The sequence below is a fragment of the Phodopus roborovskii genome, unplaced genomic scaffold (assembly GCF_943737965.1).
Source record: "Phodopus roborovskii unplaced genomic scaffold, PHOROB, whole genome shotgun sequence".
Lineage (NCBI taxonomy): Eukaryota > Metazoa > Chordata > Mammalia > Rodentia > Cricetidae > Phodopus > Phodopus roborovskii.
In genome coordinates this window covers 1648040-1673136 of record NW_026126418.1, presented here as the reverse complement: position 1 = coordinate 1673136, position 25097 = coordinate 1648040, and the positions used below count along the sequence as shown (strand labels likewise).

Below are 25097 nucleotides of genomic sequence, written 5' to 3'. Positions count from 1 at the left end.
AGATGGCATTTACAGCCCTTACAGTCTTTCTACCCCCTTTTCAGCAGTATCCCCTGAACCTTGCAAGGGATGGAATAAATGTCTTGCTTAGGGATGAGCCCTCATCTGCCATTTAGTCTCAGTACCTATGCAGTCATGAGTCTCTGTATTCATCACCATATACTAGAGAGGCTTCTCTGATTAAGGCTGCAAATAGTATTTGTGTATGTGTATATGTATATGTGTATGTGTATGTGTATAAACACATAAATATTTAGAAGACAGTTTGATGCTCTGTCGATGTAAATGAAGTACATTTAGTCCCCCTTAGGGTCTATGTTCTTCATCATAAAGTTTACCAGACATTGGTTTCCTTTTTTGGAGTGAGCCTCAAGTCCAATCAAAGGGTGGTTGGTTATCCTCTGTTCTGGTTTCCTTTTCTGCAACTATGATAAACACTACAGACAAAAGCAATTTGGGAAGAAAAATGTGTATTTTATCGTACAGGTTATGGTCCATCATTGGGAGAATTCAGGACAGGAACTCAAAGCAGGAGCTTGAAGTAGAAACCAAGAGAGGAAAGTAGCTTACTGGCTGTACATAGAAGAATCTCCCAGCTCATTTACAGCTTGATTTTTCTGTCTCATGAAACTCAAGTATGTGGTATCTTCAGAAATAGGGCATATTATCTGGTTCTGGTGGACAATGGCAAGAGGAATGTCAGGAGCTTGTATTGTTTTGGTGGGCTCTCTGAGACATCACAACTAACAACTCATAATGGAATACCCTTCCTTTGACACTAGGGTTTTTTGTGTAATAATCCAAGGCTTCTAGGAGTAGGTTTTTCATGCCACAGTGGGATCTCTTGTCAAACATTAAAAAAAAATACATATTTTAAAATTTGAATTCAAGATATTAACCTTCCATATTTTTTAAAATTTATTCATTTCCATTTTATATATATATTGGTGTTTTCAAAATTGTGAGCTGCCATCTGTTTTTTTTAAATTTATTTCCCCTTCATTTTAGTTAACCCTTCTACCCACCTTCTCATCTCCCCCATTCCCCACCTCCTGTCTGCTAAAACCTTTCTACTCCCTGTATTCCCTTCTCTACTTTACTACTTACAGTAGTTTTTTTTTTCAATCTCTCCAAAACTAATGTGCTGCAGAATAGGAGAGCTGCCATAAGAGCCCAAAGACCAGGGCTCTAATTTTGATTCTGCAATGACAGCCTCTGTGGTTGATTTGATCGCTTAGGTACCTTACAAACTAGATCGAATCCTCATTGAGTTAGTGCAGTGGTTTGAATGAGAATGGCTCCCATAGGCTCATATAGTTGAATGCTTTGTCACCAGGTAGTGGTACTATCTGAGGAAGTGTGTCACTAGAGGTGGGCTTTTAGGTTTTCAAAAGTCCAAGGCAAGCCCAGAGTCTTTTTCTTCCTGCTTTAGGACTAAGCTTCTGAAACTATAAGTAAGCTCCAATTAAATGCTTTCTTTTGTAAGAGTTGCCCTGGTCGTGGTGTCTCTTCACAGCAATAAAACACTTGCAAAGGCAAGTGGTATCAATGAGGACTTCAGGAGATGGTTATATCATGACAGAGTGATCCTAGAAATGAGATTAATGCCTTTATAAAGCATATTTGAGAGACTCTGTTGCTGTTTCTATCATGTGGATGAATGTATAGAAAGAAGGCACCCTCTTTGAATCACAGACAGGGCACTTGCTAGACATCAAATCTTCTAGTGTCTATTGTGTCAATCTTACCTAAGACTAACTCAATTAAGACATTGATCTTAATGACTCACTTAACTTCACCGAGGTGCAATTCTTCCATCTCCAATATTCAAGAAATGAACTTGAGAGCCTCCAGTGTCTCTGTATACTCTTGCTTCTGTGCTTTTCCCAACATTATATAAAAATAATTTCAAAAAGTGACAGAAAGTATAATGAGAAGATGTTTTTAGAAATGCACAAAACATTATATTTAATATTTCCAAAGATGAAAATAGGTAATTTTTGTAGAAACACTAGAATTATATTAAAAGACTGTTTTCTAACAATGATATCAACATATCAACATGTAGATTATTGGATTGTATATGAAACAATCAATCAAATTTTGTCTTTTGTAAGTAGGATTTTTATTAAAAAAATAAGATTTAAATAAATTAGTCCAGCATCATAACTATGTAATAAGTACATGACTAAAAGAGTTAACATCTTTCAAAGAATCCAACTCATGATGGTGTCTATTTCTTTGAAAGGAACAAAAATTTGGAGGAACATGAATTGGCAAAAGAGAAGTGTCCTAGAGCATAGCAGTTGCTCCTCATGGCTAATTATCTCTAACCATGAATTTATACAGGTGTATTTGTAGGTAAACTAAATGTATTTCTTTAGTTGCTGAAGTTGCTTTGAAGTCTACTTCCAAATCTTTACTTGCTGCATGTGAGGCAAGCTAGCAAGCTTATCTATCAACACCATCACTGTTGATTTCCTCCATTCCAAAAGGGAGTTTGATAGGACCTTAGTAGCATTTGGTAATTTTTTAGAGTAATAAATAAACATGGACAAACATCTACAGTCTGAGTTTGGTAACTTCCTCTTGTCCTCATCTTCTCTGAACAAACCACGGATGTTTGATCCTATCTCAATGCTCCACCTGCTTCAGATTAGCATGTAGCCTGACCTTGCCAGGCCATCTTTCCTCAGCCAGGTATAGCTGCATTTCCCTGCATGTGGCATGTCTGGTCTTCTTTTCCTTAAGGAAGCCACAGAGTTTTCCACTTAATTCCATGCAAAGTTTGGGCCTTAAATTTGCAATCACTCTGTAATCTCTAAAAATCTAGCAGATGATTGTGCTAGATCGAGTTCTCTCACAGACTTCTACCTCCCTTCCTTTCCTTCGGTCTTATGCATCCTTCTGTCTAAAAGGAAGGGATTGTCCTAGATGGTTCCTAAGATTGTTGAGGAGGAAAGCTCTCACAAAGCTGTGAGTTAAGAATGAATAAAACTTAGGTAACCAACAGTATGGATAGAGGAATGAGTGGTGGTAGAGTTCTGGCCCCAGTACTCCCAGTCCTGAGCTCCTCTTCCCTGTCAGAACAGTGGTCTGATGGGACAGTGGGATGGATGGTTCCTTGCAGTCTAGCACAGAGCAGACGCAGACATTTTGGATACCGTGATCCTTCAGGACAAGCATGGATGAATTGAAATGTCCATTGTTCTTTATTCTTTGATTTCACTGAAGGAGCAGTAGCTGGGTCCCAAGCCTCGCACAGTGCAGTCGGTGCTGTCGCTGTCACACTTGCCACAGTGACATTCGGTGGCTACTGGGTATGTGTAAAGGGAGTCTGAGTGGTGAGCACAGCCAGGCAGTCTTATGGTCTCATACACCAGCTCCTTGAAGGTGCATATTTTCTGGGTATTGGGTCTGGCTGGATCCTTATACACCAGATCCTGAGGAATTCAGGCAAAAGGAGGATTAGGATATACTATTTTTCAGTTTCTGTTCAGGTTAATCAGAATGAGGCAGTAATTTGATACCACATGCTTTCACATTTACTCATTAAAACCCACATAACCTCATAGACAATCTTTGCAGTGTACTTCATTTCCTAATTCTGCTGGAATATTTTTTAATTGTTCAGAAGTCTTGCAAAAAGTATGTCATTTCCTTCCCAATCCCCTTGGCCATATCAGAACATTAGTTATTTGTCAAAATATAAAGGAACTTTGAAATTCAAGAATGATGGAAAGAGACACAATGATTAGAATTTCAGTTGCCTTTTTATACTTAATTGAAAGCTATTATTAATGACAATTTAAACTACAAACATGACAGTATAACTTCCAGAAAAGGTATGTATTGTTTGCATTTATAAAATAATAAAATAATACATGAATACTAATGTTTATCATGAACACCCTTGTAAGAGGTAGCTCATTCCATTTCTTGGCAAACAACTTTTCCCTTTTAAATGCTGTTTATACCATCCAGTTGGGGTCATGTAGATCTGACAGGAATTGGGGTGGGAGGATGGGAGGGTGGTTAGGGTGCATGTGAGAGGGCAGAGAGGTTAAAAGGGAGGGAGGAAAAGAGGTAGAGAGGGAGGGAAGGAGAGGGAACTGGGATTGACATGTAAAATAATAAATTAAATAAAAAATGCTTTGACTCCAAAATTTAAGTTGAAGGACAAGTTACTGGGGAAAATGATTTCTATTTTTGTTTCCACAGAAAATGAAAAGCAGTGGATTCCTTCCAGACTAATGTGGTTTGATCAAGCCAGACCTCCTGAAACAGAGTACCAGGTGATCCTACATTCAAAACAGCTGGACAAAGCAGCCTTACAGACTACAGCCAGGATTTCTGCATCTTCTTCGAATTCCCCATGACAGCGCCCCTTACCAGCAGGAAGTAGTTTGGAAAGAACGACGCCCAAATTCCCAAATATTGTCTATGAATGTTTGTTTTCATTTAAATGGACTTGGTTATACTGCAGTGCTATTAGCTTCAAAGAACAGATACTCTGTCTATAAGAATTATTTCAAAATTGTTCATTCTGGAACTTTAAAGTGGAAAATGCATTTGTGCTGAGGGGAGAAAACAAGGCTGCCACACTGCTCATTTTATTTCAGTGGCATGCTGCCCAATTCTTAGCCCCAGAAAGGGGCAAGAAACTGTCAGTAAGTAGAGTTTGACTGAACTCTTCATCATTGACTAAAATGTGTCTCATCCGAAAGTTCTACTTTTCTCAGTTTCTGGCATGAAACTCCACATGAACAGCAAGGTAAAATGGGTTAAAAAAAAAAAAAGAGGTAAATGGGAACTGTCTCTTTACTTGTATTAATCCAAAGAAGCACTGTGAATTCAGGCTGGCGACTTATGCCCCTGTGTCTCCATTCTCTCAAAGATTTAAAGAAATAAATAAAGGAGGGGTATGTTTGTGAATTTAAAAAGCCTACCAGGATTGATTGTGTTCTCAGGCTACTTGTAAGCAGTATGTGCAATCATATCTAAAGATGATTTTTATAGGGTGCTATTTGTATCTTCATGTGACACGAAACATATACTCTACATACAAAATATGGCATGGAAATATTTTATATCTATAAATAAAACCAGTATGTTATCAAGTAGAAACTAAGGTTTCCTGAGTTCACCCAAATAAAATTCCAGTCTCAACCTGACATCCTAATTATTAACCCTTTCATAACACAGATACTATTAATGAGGGAACTGTGGCTATTGACTGGGAAATTAAAATAGTGATAAAGTGGGAATTCAGCAAGCTAGCCTCATATGGCTCCCCAGCACCCAAGCAGAGCACAGGACCTACCCTAGTGTAGCAATATCCTGCACACCAAGTGGTATTGATGCTTATGCAGAAACGACACTCTTCTTTCTCTACTGCGATGGTGATGTTGGTTAACTCACAGCCCTGGCAGCAGATGGCTCGCCAGCACCAGAATAGGATGCAAAACTGGATCGACTTCATCCTGGGCTGGGAAGCAAGCAGCTATGTCCTGTTAGCAATAGAGAAATCAAATAATTAAAATCACTGTGAAAAACACTGACCAGCTAAGAAACAGTTAGCCCATTTAGCCTTCTCGAACATTCTGCTTGAGAAAGAGTTTTTACTTTTATGCTTTCTGAACAAATATTCCTATTTTTTGGGGGGGGGCTTGTGGGTGGGATGGGGTTATGGTAGGGTAAAGTAGAAACATAGACCCAAACTCCAAAATTATGATTTAACCACAGCATTATTTACAGATGAAATTATTACTATCTTAAAGTGATTATTCTAATTAGGTAATTGTCACCTTTGTATTAGCTGCTTCATTAACAGCTTTTAAAGAATAGTTTGTCTAAGAGGAAGAGAATTTTTACATAACAAACTATTTCTTCATTTTTAACACTACTTAAACATCTGTTTCTGTTTACCCACAACTATTGACAGTAAGTCTATTTCAGAAACGAGGCAAACTGGTCTAAAAGTCAGATTCTTGATGGTAGTGCCAAGTTAACAAGAATAACTTTCTATACAGCAGTGACAGAAAATAGCCATTCCTTCTCTAAATTCTGAAAGTCTGCAATTTCCAAAGCAGCTGTCCTTTTACATCAAGTGCTGAGACTCACCTGTGTAGTCAGCTGTCTTTTCTGGGGAAAGCTGAATACCAAGTCAAGTCACACATCACCTTTTATACAAAATTAACAGCCTGTGGATTTACTGGGTGTTAACATGACCAATACTAACACAAAGCCTGCTGTTAAGTGAATCAGTGTTTAGACGGACAGGGAGATCAAGCCCTGCCAAAGTAGTCTAAACGCTCTAGACCAGAAAATGCTATCAGTGATGATGGTTTCTGTACAGATTGAATTTGATATGGTAGCACGCCCACTCCTTTACCTTGCTAAATTAAATGTGACTCTAAAGTCTAGACTGTTCTTTCTGATCTTTAACTTGGAGAACTCAGAATCCTTTCCAAGCATTGCTTTGGCTCCATTTAGAAGGTACACCAAAATATGTCTAATCAACTGTTCCAAGAACAGACTGAACTCTAAAGATGGGATGATAAACATGTAAGTTTGGGAAAAACCTAAGGTGTTCTGAATAGACATAATGACCTTGAGAGGTCTATAATACACTTAAATAGCCTGGTGAATCTGGAGTTTAGAGAAATATGTTGACTCAAGATGTAAATTTGGAAGTTAATGGCATGGGTGTGGAGGAGATTACCAAGGGAGTGGATTTAATGAGAATAGAAGAGCTGAAGCTGGTTTAACTTCAATACTAAAATGTTAAGGATACAATAAGTCTTCTTCCTCCTCATGCTCTTAGTTTTCTTCTTCCTCCTTTTTCTTCCATCCAAATGAGGTCTAGAAGAGTTAATGAGGAAGGTATGAACTGAAGGGAATCTGGTGTCCTACAGGCTAGGTAAAGAGAATGTTATCAAGATAGAGGAAGTGACAAGTAAGTCAAATGTTGCTGTAAGAGTAGGGCTAAGAATTATACAAAATTTCTCCTGGGTCTTTTGTTTTTCCATATAAAGTTGAGTATTGTTCTTTCGAGGTCTGTGAAGAATTGTGCTGGGATTTTGATGGGGATTGCATTTTTCATAATCAAATCCTTAGCTGGAGAAGTTGAGTGGATGAAAAATATATCCTGATTGGGAAGAGATGACATGTAGTGAACATAGACAATTTCTTCAAGAATTTTGTAACAAATGTCAGCAAGAAAGCTGGGCAATTGGGGCAGTGTAGACGTAGAGTAAACATAATTATTTTATTTTTACTTTTATGGGGGGGTGCCTGTTCATATGGAAATAGGGATGTTTAAACAGAGTGAAAATCAGTAAGCTGGAGGGAGTTTTGAATGTCCCTAAGGACAAGAGAACAGGTGGTTTTTAGAGCACACATGGAGGTTCCTGCTTCAGGCAGGAACATGTGGAGCTCAACCCCCAATCAAGTAGGAAGGTAGAGGTCAATGGTGAATGAACAGGTGTGGTAGGTGGGCAGGTGTGGAAGGAGTGTAGGCGCAGTAGCTGAGCAAATGTGGTAGGTGGACAGGTATGATTGGAGGGTAGGTGTGGTAGGTGGGCAAATGTGGGTGAGGGCTAGCGTGATAGATGGGCAGCTATGGTGGTGGTGTAGATGTGGTTGGAGGGCAAGTGTGGTGGGAGGTCAGGTGTGGCAGGTGGGAAGGCATGTGTGATAGGTGTAGATGCTTATGGGCAAGAGTCATGGTAATAGGGTATAAGCTGGCCTCTATTTAATTTCCTTTCCCCCTAAAACTGAGGACATGAAACAGAAGCTATAACCATCATATGGTAGTTGGGACAAGGGGGTGCTGAGGATTGTGGAAGTCTTTCTAAAGGAGCCTTAACATTGGTATTGCTCTAAGGAATCCCTTAGATTTTGGAGTAAACTATTTCCATATACTTAGTCTACATTCATAAAGTGTATTAATGTAGCCATATATCAACTTCTGTATTTCAATAATTCATGTATATGAAATTTTAGTAATTCTTGAAATATATACTTAAAATATGAGCAACTTCTTTACATTAGTGCCCACTACTTCCTCAATGCATAAACATTAAATATGTGTTCATATATAAACTTGACAGTAACCTTTTGAAGGAGTTATTATTCCCTTTTGAAAAATATGAAAAGTGAAACTAAGCAAGGCTGCACTCTGGGGTGAAGCTGATGTCCACACTCAGCTCCCTCTGCCTTCATATCATCACTGAGTCATGCATATTTGGGCTGGTGTACAGCACTCATCACTCACTTTTACTTTGGAGAGGAGTCAAGATAGAGGCTCTCAAATAGCAGTGACTTTAGGAGAAATAGCAGACAAGAGTTGTGAACATAATCCATTTATCTTAAATGAAAAAAATTAAGAAGTCATTTTAATTGTCAATATTTTAATTTACATTTACATTTAGGTCTGAGTTCTAAAATAATCCCATCCTTCTTGTCTGCTCAAGAAGCCCCAGATCTGTCTCAGTTTCATGCCTCTTATAGCTCAGTTTATCTATTATTTCATAATTAATGTCAGCAGTTCTCGGGATACTATTAAACCTTCTTTTAAAAAATCTAAAAACAAACAAACAAACAAACAAACAAACAAAACAAAACAAAACAAAAATTTTGTGCTGTGCAGGTCTTCCTTAGCCTGTGGCTGGCTGTCTAGTGCATTCATTTTCTGTGGCTGTCCAGTGCATTCCCTTTTCTGTGGCTGTCCTGTAATTCCCTTTTCTTGTTTTGTTCTGCTGTTTTGGGAGGAAGGGCATCTGCAAAATGCACTTCTCATAGTGCTGTGTGAATAGGCCTTTACTTTCACAAGGGAAATGGTTAGCAAAAAAAGAGGAAGCATGAGCTTTGCTTGCCCTGTGTACTGTTTCCTTTACTCTTGAGGCTGTATCTACTGGTATGGCTGTGTTCTCCCTGTATCCACAGGTTGCAATGGATATCTCCTCTCTGTGGCAGGCCCTGGCTCTTCTGAGGAAACCCCAAATGTTCTTTGGGCTTCCTCTGAGGTTCTCTCCTCTGGGCTTTGGCAATTCCCTCAGCATTCTTCTGTTCGATGAGTAAGAAGTGCTGCTTTGGACTGACTCATTTTCCTATGTAGCATCTCATCAATTCCTTGGGTCTTCTGTGTTTTATCAGGTGGGTTTTCTGCTGTCTTGGTGGGTTGCTGGTTGATGTAGCTACTGTTGTCTATCAGTCCTCCAGAAATAAAATCTACATTAGCTCACTGTTTACTGAAATACTAAACAATATTCAAGAAAACATACTACATAGCTCTTTATTGGATTGAGCCTCATCCACACCTTGCAGTTCCCAGTGTTTACTCTCAATAGCAACAAAGACCCTACTCTCTTTTGTATACACAACAAACATGGGAGAATCCAGAGTCTGGATTAACCAACTTCTCCAACTCTTAAGATGTCAGTGCTTCCATACACATGTGCTCCCTGATGCATCTCCTTCTTTGATTTGCAAAGGAGTTTTTCAAGTAATTCATCCATGCTTGAATTTAAAGCAGGGAGTCACCTGAGCTGAAACCCTGAGAAGTTATCTCTTCTCTGCAGTGAGGGTTCTCCCCCACCTCTGCCCTACTTTTATTTATTCACATAATGTTTTGAAATGTAAAGCTTTAAATACTTAGCATATTTTGGTTTTGGTATTATTTATTCTTGAAAGTATTTTAATTTTTAACATTTACTTACTTCATTTAGGCCACAAAATAATAAATAACCTATGTGATAAAATGTCCCTATAGAAACTGCCCAGTTTTATTGTTTTAACCCCATCAAATGATCCAGCAAGAATAGCTTAGATCTCTGCTGCCCAGTTACAGCAGACACCAATTACATGTAGTTATTTTGGGTTGGAAATTTGGTTAATAATTAAAGTGCTCTGGTAGGTCTAAAATAGATGCTGGATCTTAAAAAGAAAATGAAGAATGCCTCTAAACTCTCCCATTAATAATTTTGTCTTTATTCTATTAGAAATGGCATTCATTTAGATATATGAACCTAACTAAACTATGAGGTGGAAATCTTACCTATTCTATTTTAACTTTGGCCTTGCTTTCAAATGTGGTAATTGGAAATAATTGAATTCTACAATGGCGCAAATCTGATTTCTGTTGAATAATTCTAGCTTATGATTTGATGGTTAATGAGTTAGTTTGCAGAGGCTGTTAGATCTGCTTGCTGGTGTAAAGCCTGGTCCATGTGCATTCCACATTGCTAGGCTAGGTCAACTGATATGGGCACAGCAAATAAGAAAATGAAAAACCCCACTGTTGGCCAATACTTGTCAACATAAAGACAAAGTATGTATTTGGTGTTTTTCTGGGAAGAGGTCAGGAGAGTCAGTCTTTGTACTAAACTCCTTTTTCTTCCTCACAGGGGCTGCCAGCTGGGGATTTAATTTATTTCATCAGAGAGAACAATGACACAGTAAGATGAAAAAAAAAAATGCTTATCTCTGTTGTAGTTTCTCTCTTCAGAGCAAACTGGCATAGAGTTCTTTAAAGGCATAGAGTGACTTTAAAAAGCAGTAATAGCACTTTGAATATTCCATGATGGTATTCCTGTAAGAATCACCTGGTAATGAACGAAGATAAATTATTTCCTAGGCTTACAGCTATTAGGATGTGCATAGAGTAAGCATTCCACAACTACATATGGATTTCATTTTCCTTTTGTTGTTGGTTGGCATTTCATAGAAAGTAAAGAACAAGATACACAGAATGCTTTGTCTCTTCAAGTAACTAACAATATATTGATGATTGATAGGGGCTATGCTGAAAGAGTAGCCATATATTGACAGTTCTTTTCAGTGCATAATGCAAGTGCCAGCTAATTGTTTTATATCTTTTTGCTTTTGGAAGTAATATCTTATTTATATGCATGCACACAAATATAGGACACTGGGATAATAGCTTATCATTCTTCCACACCTTTACTAGCATGAATGCTCTTTGTAGAAGGCATTATAGCCTTCACTTTACAAGGTACAAATGTCTGAGCCATCACCGTGTTAAATGCTTCCATGCATTATATCACTGAATATTTTTAGCTACCTTTGGAAGTAGGCATTGTCAGTATCTCCACATTACAAACAAAGAACTGTGCATCAGAAGTAGGTGTTAAGATGCTCACTGGAATAGTAAGGGCAGAGCCTGCAAGGGGACGCAGTATTCCTGATATTACTTCTGTTACACAATTATTTGCTAGATAGAGTGGCCCACTTGATGAGAAGTGAGGGAGATAACACCCTCACTACCCAACTTCAACATTGTGGTATTTCTTACATTTTGGATAAATCCACCAGATAAGAGAGAGCCAGTTGTGGAGACGGAAGAAACACATCTCAGGAAGAGGACAGAAATCAAATGCAAGGAAAGTATGGTGAACCATTAATTCAAGGAGGCTCAATAGAAAGCTAGACATTAAACAGTTGCCTTCCAGTGAATCTGTATGCGATGAACTAAGATGAGGTTTCACAAATTTACTCTTTCAGTCAATTCAGTCTTTGTAACCATTAAATAAGTACTGCAATTATTTTAGGGATGAATAAGCTAGAACATGGACAGGTGCAGGCAAATAGAGGAGCTATAACAGGGTCTAGCATTAACGTTTACCAGCCACATTCTTCCACGGCTTGGTCTCGTCAGAATAAAATTTCACCCATTTAGAATCAATACCTTCACCCTTCCATGCCTTTTAAGATGAAGTGTATGTGTGTGTATGTGTGTGTGTGATAGATGCATTCATAAGGTCATGTACATGAGGGGGCCTGAGGTCAGAATCAGGTATTGAATTTCATTTCAGCTCTGCCTTTATTATTTGAGGCAGATTCTCTCCCCAAATCTGGAGGTTATAAATTTAGCTGTCCAGTGATCTTCAGGGATCTACCTGTCTCTTCCTTCCAACAGTCCTGAGGTGACAGCCACACAGCCACACATCTGGCTTTTTAAGTGCATGCTGCCAATCTGAAATCAGGCACTAACACCATCAGAGTCATTTTTGAGCGTCTTTGGGATGAATTTTAGCTTCACCGTGCATCTGTATTTACATAATTGTGGGAGGTATTGCCATGGTTTGGATACTTTTGCAGTGTGACTCAAATATTCACGTGCTAGCACTTTGTTTCTTGTATTAATGTTAAGATCGCGGGACATTTAGGAGGTGGTCTCACTGGTTTTCTAATGAGAGGTCTTTAGCTCATGGGAGTGCTGTTCTTGGAGGGACTGGGCTTTCCAGACAGCTTATCTTTCCAGTGTTTTTCAACTGAGGATTTTAACCCACTGCTCAACTCTTTGTAAAAGTCATGTAATTTGAGTTATCCTGTTATAGGTGGCCCCAGAGTTTATTTGTAGCACAGAAAAAAAAAAATAACAACTCCAGAAATGTCATGTGACAGGAATTAATGGCTTTCCTTTTGTATACCACCCTTGCTATGGAGGAATAGGATTTCTTTCTGGCACATGGGCTGCTTAGAATTGAGAAATGTTTCACCTTTGTAGTTAGACATGGCTGTGATCTGAGTAAAAGGATCTAAAGAAAATGCCATATAACAGCTCTGGGGCACCCCTACTCCCACCCCTGGAAAATAGGTCTCATGGAAAACCCTGGCTCCCCTTGAACCCATGGTCCGTCTGTCTCAGCCTCCCAAGTGCTGGGATTGCAAGTATACACCACCGTGTGGCTCTCCTTCTTAAGGGGGAGCACAGGATGGGTGCTTTCCCTCTTTTTCATCTTGCCTCCATGTTGCACTGTCGGATGCGATCATGTTCTCTTAGGCTCATAGGGTACAGAAGTGGGGTTAGAAGTCACTTGAGCCACCCAGGACTTTTTTAGAGCACAGCTACCAGCCTGGGCCCAGATTGCACAACTTTATAACTTTAGGTGAGAGGGAGACATTTTCAAATTGACTCTTTGGGAATTTCACATCATGCACCCCAATCTCACCCATCTCCCAATCCTTCCCACCTGCTCCTTACCCTTATATTATTCCCTCCAAAGGAAAACTGAAAAAGAGATAATAAAAATGAGATAAAGATGAAAATAAAAAATAATGAAATAAATAGAAAACAAGTAAGAATATCAGTTCCAATTAAAAAGTGAACAACAAACAAACAAAAAACAAATAAGCAAACAAATAAAACAAAAACAAAATAAAGAAAAAAACCACAAACACTTTGCTCCTTAGTCATTATCTCTTCATTTGTCTTAGTGGCATTGGCAGGTGCTATGGTCATGCAGTAGACACTTTTGCCCAAACAGCTTTCCTTGCAAATGTTCATGTGTTGTTGGTCACGTTCAAGGTCTCTGGACTCAGGTACACCATCAACACTGGACCCCCATGGAAACTCCCTGACATCCTGCTGTTGCCTGAGTCTTGTAGACCACGAAGCCATTGTTCTGCAGGATCAGTCTCTTTAATCACTGCAACAGGTCATAGACGGGGTAGATGTTGGAGAGTGTCACTGTGGGCGTGGTTTTTGAAGTTTCCTATGCTCAGGATACTATCCAGTGTCACAGTTGACTTCTTATAGCCTGCAAGCTAAGATGTGGCCAGCTCTATGTCTGTCTGCAGTCTGCCATGATCGCCACCATGATGATAATGGACTGAACCTGTAAACTATAAGTGAGCCACTCCAATGAAATGTTTTCCTTTATAAGAGTTGTTGTAGTCATGGTGTCTCTTCACAGCAACAGGAACCCTAACTAAGACAGTCGGATACTTTGATTCCAGATACCCATTACTTTTAGCTGCGTAAATGTTGACCATAAGATCTTGGAACTATAAAACTTAGGTAAGGATTTCCATGTTAAAGATGCAGATTTTTGTTTTGTTTTATTGAGATTTTGGCTTATAAAATATGAAGATAGTCATTCACCTTTGGCCCCAAACATTTTAGCCACACAGATATACATGTGCTGTGGAGGGACCTTGCGTGTGTGTGTGTGTGTGTGTGTGTGTGTGTGTGTGTGTGTACAAGAAGAGGAGTCATACCCCCATCCCGAGGCAGAGTTAGAAGCGTGTTCAGGATGCCTGGCTTACTATGTGGATGGTGGAAGCCTTCATGATTCCACAGCAAGGGCTATGAACCACTGAGTTATCTCTCTAGCCTGCCTATGGGACCTCTCTCTCTCAATCCAACACTAACATGAAGCTATTAGAGACATGGAAACAATATTGGTTTATATATCTTTAGCTGTGAAGAATTTTCAAAGCCCAACACACCATAGAAAAGCTGGGAAGAAAGATATCTATGACTTTGGTCTGGGAAAGCCGAGGACATTGATAGGCAAAGGCAGAAAGTGCAGCTGGAAGAATAGTACAGAGAGAAGGTTTCTGGATATTTGGCTTAATTAAGAGCAAGTGATAAGAAACATGAGGAGATACTTGGGTGATTTTCTATGGGTATTCTTGAGATACTCACAAGTGTTTTCTTCTCTGTATTGAGTTCATCTTCTGTATATCATAAGTGACAGCAAAACCTATGTTACAAAATGGGCATGTCTTTTCAGGTGTTGCTTTTGTGGGAAAGAGTATGTAGGTAAAACGAGTGTTGGGGACATCCTTTTTAAAAATTAGATTAGACCATCTTAAGGGGAAACTCATGCTTATCAGAGAAAGATGTGTAGGTGTTGTTTTGGGGACTGGTTTCAGGAAAATGGAAGTACTATTTTCTTCAAGAGCATGTGACAAAGCATGGTTCAAAGTTAGAGGGAGAACATTCTCTCCCAGCAGGAAAGCCAACATCTCTCTTTCTCATCTCATCTGTTTACACTCCAAGATTCTTCATAAGGTTTTTGACACTTACATGGCTGACTTCATCTGCTGTGGGGAATGTATTGATGTAGGCCACCAGAGCAGCAGCTGACACAGGTAAACTAGGGGATCAGGGCTACTAGTAACATCTTTGTGTAGATCTCCTGGGAAGTTGAGGATCTCTTAAAGAGATGGCATTAGAGTTCTCATTGAGGTGGTATGACATGGAGGTTGCTAAAACCATCAGAGTCTAGATATACAGTGAGAGTACAAGAATGAAGATCCATCAAACAGTACACTTCCAGACAAAACACAGTGAGAGCACAAGAGTTGTGTAAGATCAAGCCAGCTGAAATCCTAGCAAGAATGAAGGAGGGGCTCATGAAGTCCCACCCTATCTAAGGAGCTGTTGACAAGCTAGTTGATGGCTGCTGGAGAGGGGGGTTAGGGAAAAGCAGTGGAGGGGGAGAGGATCTAGAAGGAAGGGAATCAGGGTAGATTTGATCCAAATGCATTGTATGCATGTTTGAATATTAAAATATTAATTAAAACACAGGAAGAGTGAGGAAGGCCTTACAGAACTAAGAACACATGGCCTTCAAGAGCTTATTGTGTAAGGAAATATGAAGCTACACAGTTGATTACTCAGCAGTTTAGGCTGTGGCTTTATGCAGAGAAGGCTGTGGACTCCAGTGAAGGAGTCTGAGAAGTTAGCTGTTAGCATCCTTCAAGAGATCAGAACCTTGGGGAAACTGAAATGATTAATGTTTTCAAAACACAGAAGAATTCAGTTTTCAGTCAATGGTCTTAGATTTTAAAACACATGGTAGGGTTTTTAGAGCCCAGATCCACCATTAAATCCCCCCTTCAGGCACTGTGATGTTTTTATTAATTGTCATCTGTCCTCAGACCAGTAAATGTCCTCTAATATGCTAATAAAATCAGTTTCAGTTAAATTTAAACTTCTCCCTTTGAGCAATTGCTTTTGATGTGATATCTCTCTAGCCTCTACTATTTTAAAAGACATGGGCCTGAAAGAATAGTTAAATAAAAAACACAGTTTTTGTGTGGGCCAGCACATTTAAGGATCAAAAGTAGGTCACAGGGCTTTTGAAGTAGGCAGCAGAGTAGATAATATAGTGATGGGATCCTGGAACAATGACAAGCAGCTTAATTTTAATAAACTAAGTAGACCTTAGAATGACCAAAGATGTAATGTCCCATTTTGATCTGTAAATTGAACAGGTGGGCTGGGAGGCAATACAGAGTGTGTGGCATCAGAAGCTGCCTGGCTTCTGCTTCTGTAACTCTTCTGTGGCCTTAGTATCCTCTCACACATATGAAATATCCCCAATTACATGCACACAGTCCTCTGGAGACGCTTTCTGTCTCCTGATATATTTCCAGTTCTGTATATATAAAGTGTTGTCATTCAGCTTACCTGAACAAGGAGGAGCTAAAGGGCCACCAGACTGATGCCTGGGAAGCCAGCATGGGACTGACTCAGGCCCCCCTGAATATGGGTCTCAGCCAGAGGGACTGAGCAGTCTAGGGGACCTGGGGCGGTGGAGCCAGGGTGTATCCCTGGTGCACGGGGGGGGGAACTTTGTGAGCGCAATCCCCCATGGAGGGATAACTGCCTTGAGCTGGAGGCAGGAGAGAGGCCCTGGTCCCTGCTTCATGTGACCTGTCAGACCTGTATGGCCCCAGCTGGATGGTGTTCCCCTACATGTGGAGTTGGGGTGGGGGTTTGGGGGGGGTGGTTAGTGTGCATGTGAGAGGGCAGAGAGGGTAAAAGGGAGGGAAGGAAGGAGGGAGGGAAGGAGGAAGGGAGGGAGGGAGGGAAGGAGAAAGGGAGGGAGGGAGGGAGAGGGAGCTGGGATCGACATGTAAAATAATAAATTAAATTAAAAAAATGCTTTGACTCCAAAGTTTAAATTTAAGGACAAGTTACTGGGGAAAAGGATTTCTATTTTTGTTTCCACAGAAAATGAAAAGATGTGGATTCCTTCCAGACTAATGTGGTTTGATCAAGCCAGACCTCCTGAAACAGAGTACCAGGTGATCCTACATTCAAAACAGCTGGACAAAGCAGCCTTACAGACTACAGCCAGGATTTCTGAATCTTCTTCGAATCCCCCATGACAGCACCCCTTACCAGCAGGAAGTAGTTTGGAAAGAACGACGCCCAAATTCCCAAATATTGTCTATAAATGTTTGTTTTCATTTAAATGGACTTGGTTATATAAAATAAAAAAAAAAATGGAAAAAAAGAAAGTGTTGTCATTAATAGCACACATATCATGACAGCAATCATTGTAGAAAAGATACCAGTACTCCTGTGCTTGCTGTAATACTATTCACAAGCAGCAAGATATGGAGGAATGCAGCTGAATGTTTTTCTCTGTCTCGCCCGGCCCCACTGGACCAGTTTCTCTCCTGCCTGCCTGTCTCTGCAGCCACTTACTAAATAATCATCCTGAGGCTTAATATTAGTTATAATTATTTGGCTGATGGCTCATGCTTCTTACTGAGTAGCTCTACATATAAATGAACCCAATTCTAATATTGTATATTTTCTCATGAGTTTTGTGGCTTGATACCTCATATCTTGCTTTCCCAGCTGCTACATGGCATCTTCCTGACTCTGCCTTCTTTCTGTCCACATCTTTGTTTGGATTTTCCATCTGGCTCTGGCTCTATTCTGCCTGGCTATTGATCAAAACAGCTTTATCCATTAATCAATAAAAACAATTTATATTCACGGTATACAGAAGGACATTTCCACATCAGAGACACCATAAAATTTCTATTCCCAGCTAAATAAGGAAAATGGGATATGGACTCTCTCTCTCTCTCTCCCTCTCCCTCTCTCTCCCTCTCTCTCTTTCTCTCTCATGTCTTCAAAAGGAGGGAAATGCCACCATATCTGATGACATAAAGTAGATAAGCCTGTAAGACATCATGCTGAGTCACATAAGTTAGACACAGAAAGGAAAATCACTTTGTAAGTAAACCCTAAAAAAGGCCTAACACACAAATTGTGAGAATAAGGACTAGCAGGGATCATGGGCAGCTGTGGGTCAAAGGTCATGGACTTTCAGTTGTTCATTCTGGGGACTATTATATAAGAATGCATACAGTACTTGGAATTAGCCAGGTGAATGGGTCTAAAGTACTCTATACCACCACAGAACAAAAGGGCTGTGTGATGATGGGTATGCTAATTGCTTGATTTGGTTTTACAGCAGAAACATATATCAAACATTGACTTGGATACTTTAAAGATACATAGCTTCTAGGTTAAGGCAGTTATCCCTCCATGGGGGATGTGTTCGCAAGGTCCTTTTGTGCACCAGGGATACATCCTGGCTCCACTGTCTGAGGTCCCTTAGACTGCTCAGTCCTTCTGGCTGAGACCCATATTCAGGGGGGCCTGAGTCAGTCCCATGCTGGCTTCCCAGCTATCAGTCTGGAGGCCTGTTAGCTCCTCCTTGTTAGGTCAGCTGTCTATGTGTTTCTGCCACCTGGTCTTGTCCTCTCCATCTGAACCTAGAGACAGGAGAGAAGCCCTACTCCCTACTTCAAAAGACCTGTCAGATCTACATGACCCCAACTGGATGGCGTTCCCCTACGTATGGAATTGGGGTGGGGGGTTGTGAGGGGAGCGTGGTTATGGTGCATGTGAGAGGGCAGAGAGGGTAAAAGTGAGGGAGAGAGGGAGGGAAGGAGGGAGAGAGGACTGGGATTGACATGTAAAATAATAAATTAAATAAAAAAAGAAAAAAAAAGATATATAGCTTACCAACTGCATATTATTATAGCAGGAAAAAATATAAAATAGTATCTTACTAGATTAAAAATAGCAGTGACAAACATGCTCACTCTTTTAGGTCTGTTTTTAGGGTTGTGGCATATTCTAACAGAGTAATCAATGTACATTATTAAATAAATCAGTATACTGTAGGAAAATGAAGCTGGAGAGCTTGAAAAGCCCAATTTCCTGATTCAATTTTTGCCTGAGGCCAACCCCGTGTTCCTCTGGAAAGTGCTTAGGAGGTATGAGTGTTCTTTTACCCCTCTGGGTACTTGACTATGCAAAGAGCTCCATGAAGTAAATTAGAGAAGTCAGGCTCCAGTTGCTGAGCCTGCAGAGCCCAGCACCCTTGATCAGCTGCTTCAGACGCATGAGCCATTGAACATTCCCTGGTACTTTGGATATGTATGTGAAAGGAGTCCTTGGCCATGGCTGTGGCATCTTGGAGAAATTTATTTAGCAGTCACTTGGAATTGTACCAAGCCTTACCCCCAGGTCACTTACACTCTTGACCTTTAAAATGTATCAGAGTCTAAATTGTCAGGGTGAGTGAGAAAGGATGGCAGGCCCAAGGCTCTAATGGGCAGCTCTGTTTTGGCTAAGTTAGGCTGATGTAACAGGCTGTTGGGAAGAAGGACCAAATGAAGCTGTCTTCAGGGCTCAGGAGCTGAAGGGAAGTCAGTGATATTTAGAGAAGTGGAGATGATGAGGATGAAGGAGAAGAGAGCACAAGGTACCCATAGTTCTGATTCTTCAAGAAGACATGATTAGGGCAATCATGATGCCTTATGGGTGCTGCCCTAAAACTTGATACAGACTTTCAAGGATGGAAGACAGCTTTGCTTTTTTTTGAATCATCAATAAGCATTTATGAGAGTCACAAACCAACTGCACTCTCCACGTAGTTCATCAGCAAGGGAATATGATTCATGAAGACATCTCTCAAAATGTGAATGGATGATTGAGTCAGAAGGTGAGGAATGGGCTTTAGATGCCGCTTTATTTCCTCTGTGCTTTTGGAGTTTTGAAGTTTAGGGTTTTCAAACTGCAGCTGAGGCTTTTGCTTTGTTCCTGGGAGATTTACCTCCCGCCATGTGGCTGCTGCCAGGTGAGGGATGGCAGTAGACATTGCCATCAGCTGCTCAGCCTTCCTTCCCACCGGCAGGTGCAGCTAAGCACACAACCACTGTAGCCTGGATCCTCACTGTGCTTACCCATAAATGAAATACAGCGGGCAGCAGAAATGAGCCCTATTGCTAAATCACAGGTTCCTACTGCTGAGAGCACAGTTGCAAAGCAACAAGAAAATACCTGAGTGCTAAATGATGCATTGCCCATTAGAGATGATAACTCTCATTTTGTTCTCGGATGACATTTTACTTGTATCCAAGGCTGTTTTTGTTGCAGAAGCTTTCTTTACAGCTGTACTATCCATGATTTGTTAGTTTGTTCTTATTGACACCCTTTTAGTTTAGGTAAAATCTCTTATTAGAAATATTAGTCTTTTCACACTGCTGTTGAAGATCCTGGTAATCCATTTTGGATCAAACTGTCACACTCCTAGGCCTGGACCGGCACTATGAATTACTGTGAGTAGCTCTTGTACTTGGGAGGAGTCTGATAAAGGGGAGGGCCAGGGCTGAGGTGATCATGGTTATTTTCCTGACTATGAGAATCTGAGGTTCTGGGTAACTGGCAGCTTCTCTGCTGTTCATAGGAGAACCATGTTTGGGTAGCATCATGGTCCTGAGACTGTGACTCTCCTGCTAGTGTTAAGACATGAAGGAGACAGTTGACGGTGCAGTAAAATTGTGTATGTCAGATGCTGGGAACCTTTTGAGATTGTCCACTAGAGAAGGACACATTCAGCTCTCTGCTCCTCCCTGTTCTAGAGACAGCCGCATCTTTCCGTGCATTGCCAGCCTCGTTTCTGAGACACAATGGTGAAGGTCGGAGTGAAAGGATTTGGCCATATTGGACGCCTGGTTACCAGGGCTGCCATCAATTCTGGCAAAGTGGGCATTGTTGCCATCAATGACCCCTTCATTGACCTCAACTACATGGTCTATATGTTCCAGTATGACTCCACCCACGGCAAGTTCAAGGGCACAGTCAAGGCTGAGAATGGGAAGCTTGTCATCAACGGGAAGGCTATCACCATCTTCCAGGAGCGAGATCCCGCCAACATCAAATGGGGTGATGCTGGTGCAGAGTATGTTGTGGAATCTACTGGTATCTTCACCACCATGGAGAAGGCTGGGGCCCACTTGAAGGGTGGGGCCAAGAGGGTCATCATCTCCGCCCCTTCTGCTGATGCCCCCATGTTTGTGATGGGTGTGAACCATGAGAAATATGACAACTCCCTCAAGATTGTCAGCAACGCTTCCTGCACTACCAATTGCTTAGCCCCCTTGGCCAAGGTCATCCATGACAACTTTGGCATTGTAGAAGGACTCATGACCACAGTCCATGCCATCACTGCCACCCAGAAGACTGTGGATGGCCCCTCCGGGAATCTGTGGCGTGATGGACGTGGGGCTGCCCAGAACATCATCCCTGCATCCACTGGTGCTGCCAAAGCTGTGGGCAAGGTCATCCCAGAGCTGAACGGGAAGCTCACTGGCATGGCCTCCGCATTCCTACCCCCAATGTGTCCGTCGTGGATCTGACATGCCGCCTGGAGAAAGCTGCCAAGTATGACGAAATCAAGAAGGTGGTGAAGCAGGCATCCGAGGGCCCACTGAAGGGCATCCTGGGCTACACGGAGGATCAGGTTGTCTCCTGCGACTTCAACAGTGACTCCCACTCTTCCACCTTTGACGCTGGGGCTGGCATCGCTCTCAATGACAACTTCGTAAAGCTCATTTCCTGGTATGACAATGAATTCGGCTACAGCAACAGGGTGGTGGACCTCATGGCCTACATGGCCTCCAAGGAGTAAGAGCCCATCCTGAACCATCCATCCCCAGCAAGGACATGAGCAAGAGAGAGGCCCTGGCTGCTGAGCAGTCCCTGTCCAACAAGACACTAATCTCCCTCACAGTTTCCATCCCAGACCCCCAGAATGAAGGGGCTTAGGGAGCCCTGTTCTCTTGAGTACTATCAATAAAGTTCACTGTACCTGTCCAAAAAAAAAAAAAAAAAAAAAAAAAAAAAAAAAGAAGGACACATTCTACTTTTTGACCAAAGATAAAACATGTTTCACAGCTTTATGCATGAGGGTGATTACTTGACTTTATCTGCGAGAATCCTTCTGATGCAGACACTGACCACTGTTATAAGCATGGGGACTCCATTTGAGAAAGGACTTGTAGTACAATAGTATGGATGCTATCCTCTTTAGGATAGCTAGATCCTTCAAGGTATAGTGCTTTACATTGTCTGAACAGGGCTGAAGGGCTAGCACGATTACCTTATTTAGTTCTTGGTACCAACATTTCAACAAGGGGATCTGCTCAAATGGTAGACTGCTGGTGCTTATATAGGAGAAGTTGGATTTCTGTATTGTTTACACTAATATTTCTAGGCCATAGTGTGTTGCCTGTCACAGAATAGGAAAATAACTAAGTTTTACTGAGACCCCCTTACACTAGAAGCCTGTCTGAGGCATTGGAACATGGTAGAAAGCAATTGTTTTATGTGCAGTTTGGTGACTGTGATGTGGCATGGGAGGAGAGACTCTCGATTATTAATGCTGTCTGTGGTTATCACAAATTTGAGCTTGCTCTTGTTTTACTCCAGCTCCTGCTCCTGATCTTCTGCTTTGTGTGCTGACGAGGAAAAGCATATGGAGTAGTTAATGCTAACCTGTCTTCCCCTAGGACCATGGTGTGCACCTCTATGTTTTCTTTCAAGCAAGACAGGATAGTGCCCTTTAAAATCCTCCTGGGGTATTGAGAGTGTGTGGTTTTTAAGAAGGAAGCTGATTTGGTGCTTTAAAACACAGCTTGTAACTACCGGCTTCCCTTCATCCTCTCCTTCCTTCTCTGGTCCACACTATCTTGCCCACTCTGGAATTATCAGCTAAGTTTACAAGCATCCCTGTAGACGAATGCTGTGTCTTCTCAGAGACAGCACTTCTGTGCTCCTGGTAGTGAAATTACACTTGAAAGCACTCTCTGTTTCCGACTCATAAATCAATGTGGTGTAAGAGGCCGGCTCAAAAATGAAACCCATTTTGAAAGCTGGAACGAGAGAGCAAGTCTGCACTAGCAGCTGCTCTGCTCTGCTTCTCCTCTGCACTTCAGTCACCGTTAGAAGTTCTGTTAGTCTGCTTTTAGGATGGTCGGTGCTCAGAGAGAAGGACCTGCATCCCATTCCCTGCTGTTTCTCTGGCTGATAGCTCACCAGTGTGAAAGGCCAACACATTGTTGGATAAATGAAAATGACAGCCCAAGGTAGCTTAAGTCTATGTGGCCACAGACTCTCAGACTCTCACTCTGAAGTCTCTGGATAGTTTAGGCTGGTAAGGAATACTCTTTTGTAATAAAGCTTTGTAAAGGTTAATTGGTAGGATATGTACATCATTTAACTCAGAGTAGTGGTTTAATATTCACCCCTTAGATCTTTCACAAGCATGTTGTTATAAAGCTTTATTTAATAGTATTCCTAATAACCACAGAATGGAATGGTATACTTGGTTTTTGTTGTTTTGTTTGCTTCCCAGACAGAGTTTCTCTGTGTAGCTTTGTAGACCAGGCTGGCCTTGAACTCACAGAGATCTGCCTGCCTCTATCTTCAGACTGCTAGGATTAAAGGCACATGGCACCATTGCCGGCCTATGGTATAACTGTTTTAATAGCACACAAGAGAGCCACTGCATCTTTGGCTGTCTTATGTTCTTATCTGATGGTTGCTGATGTCCATACCAAGAGTGGAACTTCCTGTGCCAAAACTCTTGTCTCTGTGGCTAGCAGGAGTTGCTGCAACTGAGTCAGTCCATGGGGGAGCTAAGTTGAGGGAGGCTTGCAAACTTGAGATTTGGCACCCATTTCGGCTTCAAGGAAGGGCTGGTGAATGCTTTTCACTTGTACATATGGTGAAAGGGTTTTTGATCTTGGTAAGGAAACATTGTCCACAGGTTGCTCTTCACTGACAACCTCTTGCTGACCACAATGAAAGACCTTTTGGCAGATAGCCAGGGGCATACTGATTGGCAGCTCATGGTTTCTCTCAATCTCCTTGGGGGTGCAAACAACTCTTTCACAGGGGTCACCCAAGACCATGGGAAAACATGATTCTTAACAGTGGCAAAATTACAGTTGTGAAGTTGCAATGAATATAATTTTTATGGTTGGGGGTTTCAACATGAGGAACTGTTGGGCACAGCATTAGGAAGGTTGAGAACCTTCTAGAGTCTCCAAACCTTGTCCTTTGCAAAGTCCTTTCTAAATCCCCAAGCAAAGAGCAGGACAACAGCCACATATCCTAGGAACTCCTTGGGTGCTTCCGCATTTCTCTTGAGAGTTTCCCTTCTCCTGCTCTTCAATTAACTGCTTTGGCTTTCACACCACTCATCTATTGTCTGTGGTTCCTTTCATGGGACTTGTGAGACAGGAGCCCTGATGGCCTCTGATGTTGGGTACTCTGGTAGTTGGTAATGTTAGGTACTTTTGCACCCACAACAAGTCCTCCTGAGTCTGTTGAGCAGACTCCATTGTACTCACAGAAATCATCCGAGTTTCACTGGTGCAACTTACCTAAGGTCATCATTATTTGTAGAATGGGTTTTATTTAGCTAAGTTTTTGTTGGCAATCACCAGAATTGAAGCAATAAAATCTTGTTTAGGATTTGATAACTTGAAATATCCCTTTAAATAATCACTTCACTTCTTAGTTTCTTCAAGTAAAGAGATAATACTTATCAAACTGCCTCCCTGCATTGTCTTCTAGGTTGACAGGTGTGGAAAGTTTTACAGAATAGCCTATATAAGGCATTGCAACAAAAATAATTTAACATGTTTATCCCTTAATAAAACTTCAATTTGAGTTAGGTAAAGATCTTATTTGCACACACAAATAAACATTCATCTATACAACAATAAAACATAACATGCCAAATATTGTATCTATGTCTACAACCTCATATATGCATCATCATCAAAGATATAAGGAAGATTAACATGCTCAGTGGAATGCTAACCCATTGAAAAGATTAAACATTTAGTGATAATTGTTTAATATTGTATTGTTGGTAAATGCATGCATGCTAAAGCCAGGTTATTCCTCAAGCATCAAAAGCCAGCACAGTGTGTCTAGTCCCTTCCTAAATTGTTAGATTGAACGCAAATAGGCAGGGTGTAGTTATATTTCTTCTGACCCTGAACTAAGTATCACAGGACAGAGCAATATTAAATTCCAGACATGATAATCCGACTGTACAAAAATACCTGAGTTCTGAGTAACTGTCTCTCCTTGCAGTGAGCAAACACATCATCATGGATACGGTGTGTCTGGCAGATGGGAAAGCCACCAAGTTATCAGAGAACACACT

General features: G+C 41.1%; 1 protein-coding gene and 1 pseudogene across 1 annotated transcript; one reads left to right on the top strand and one right to left on the bottom strand.

The window, feature by feature from the left end:
- Nucleotides 1-3129: 3129 nt before the first annotated feature.
- Nucleotides 3130-5508, bottom strand: Fshb (follicle stimulating hormone subunit beta). Its single transcript, XM_051183887.1, has 2 exons — nucleotides 5324-5508; nucleotides 3130-3443 (listed from the first exon to the last, which is right to left on the bottom strand). The coding sequence occupies exons 1-2, from the start codon at nucleotides 5480-5482 to the stop codon at nucleotides 3213-3215; spliced, it is 390 nt and encodes a 129-aa protein (XP_051039844.1). The 5' UTR covers nucleotides 5483-5508; the 3' UTR covers nucleotides 3130-3212.
- A 15021-nt stretch (nucleotides 5509-20529) lies between these two features.
- LOC127222154 (glyceraldehyde-3-phosphate dehydrogenase-like) lies at nucleotides 20530-21591 on the top strand (annotated as a pseudogene).
- Nucleotides 21592-25097: the final 3506 nt, after the last annotated feature.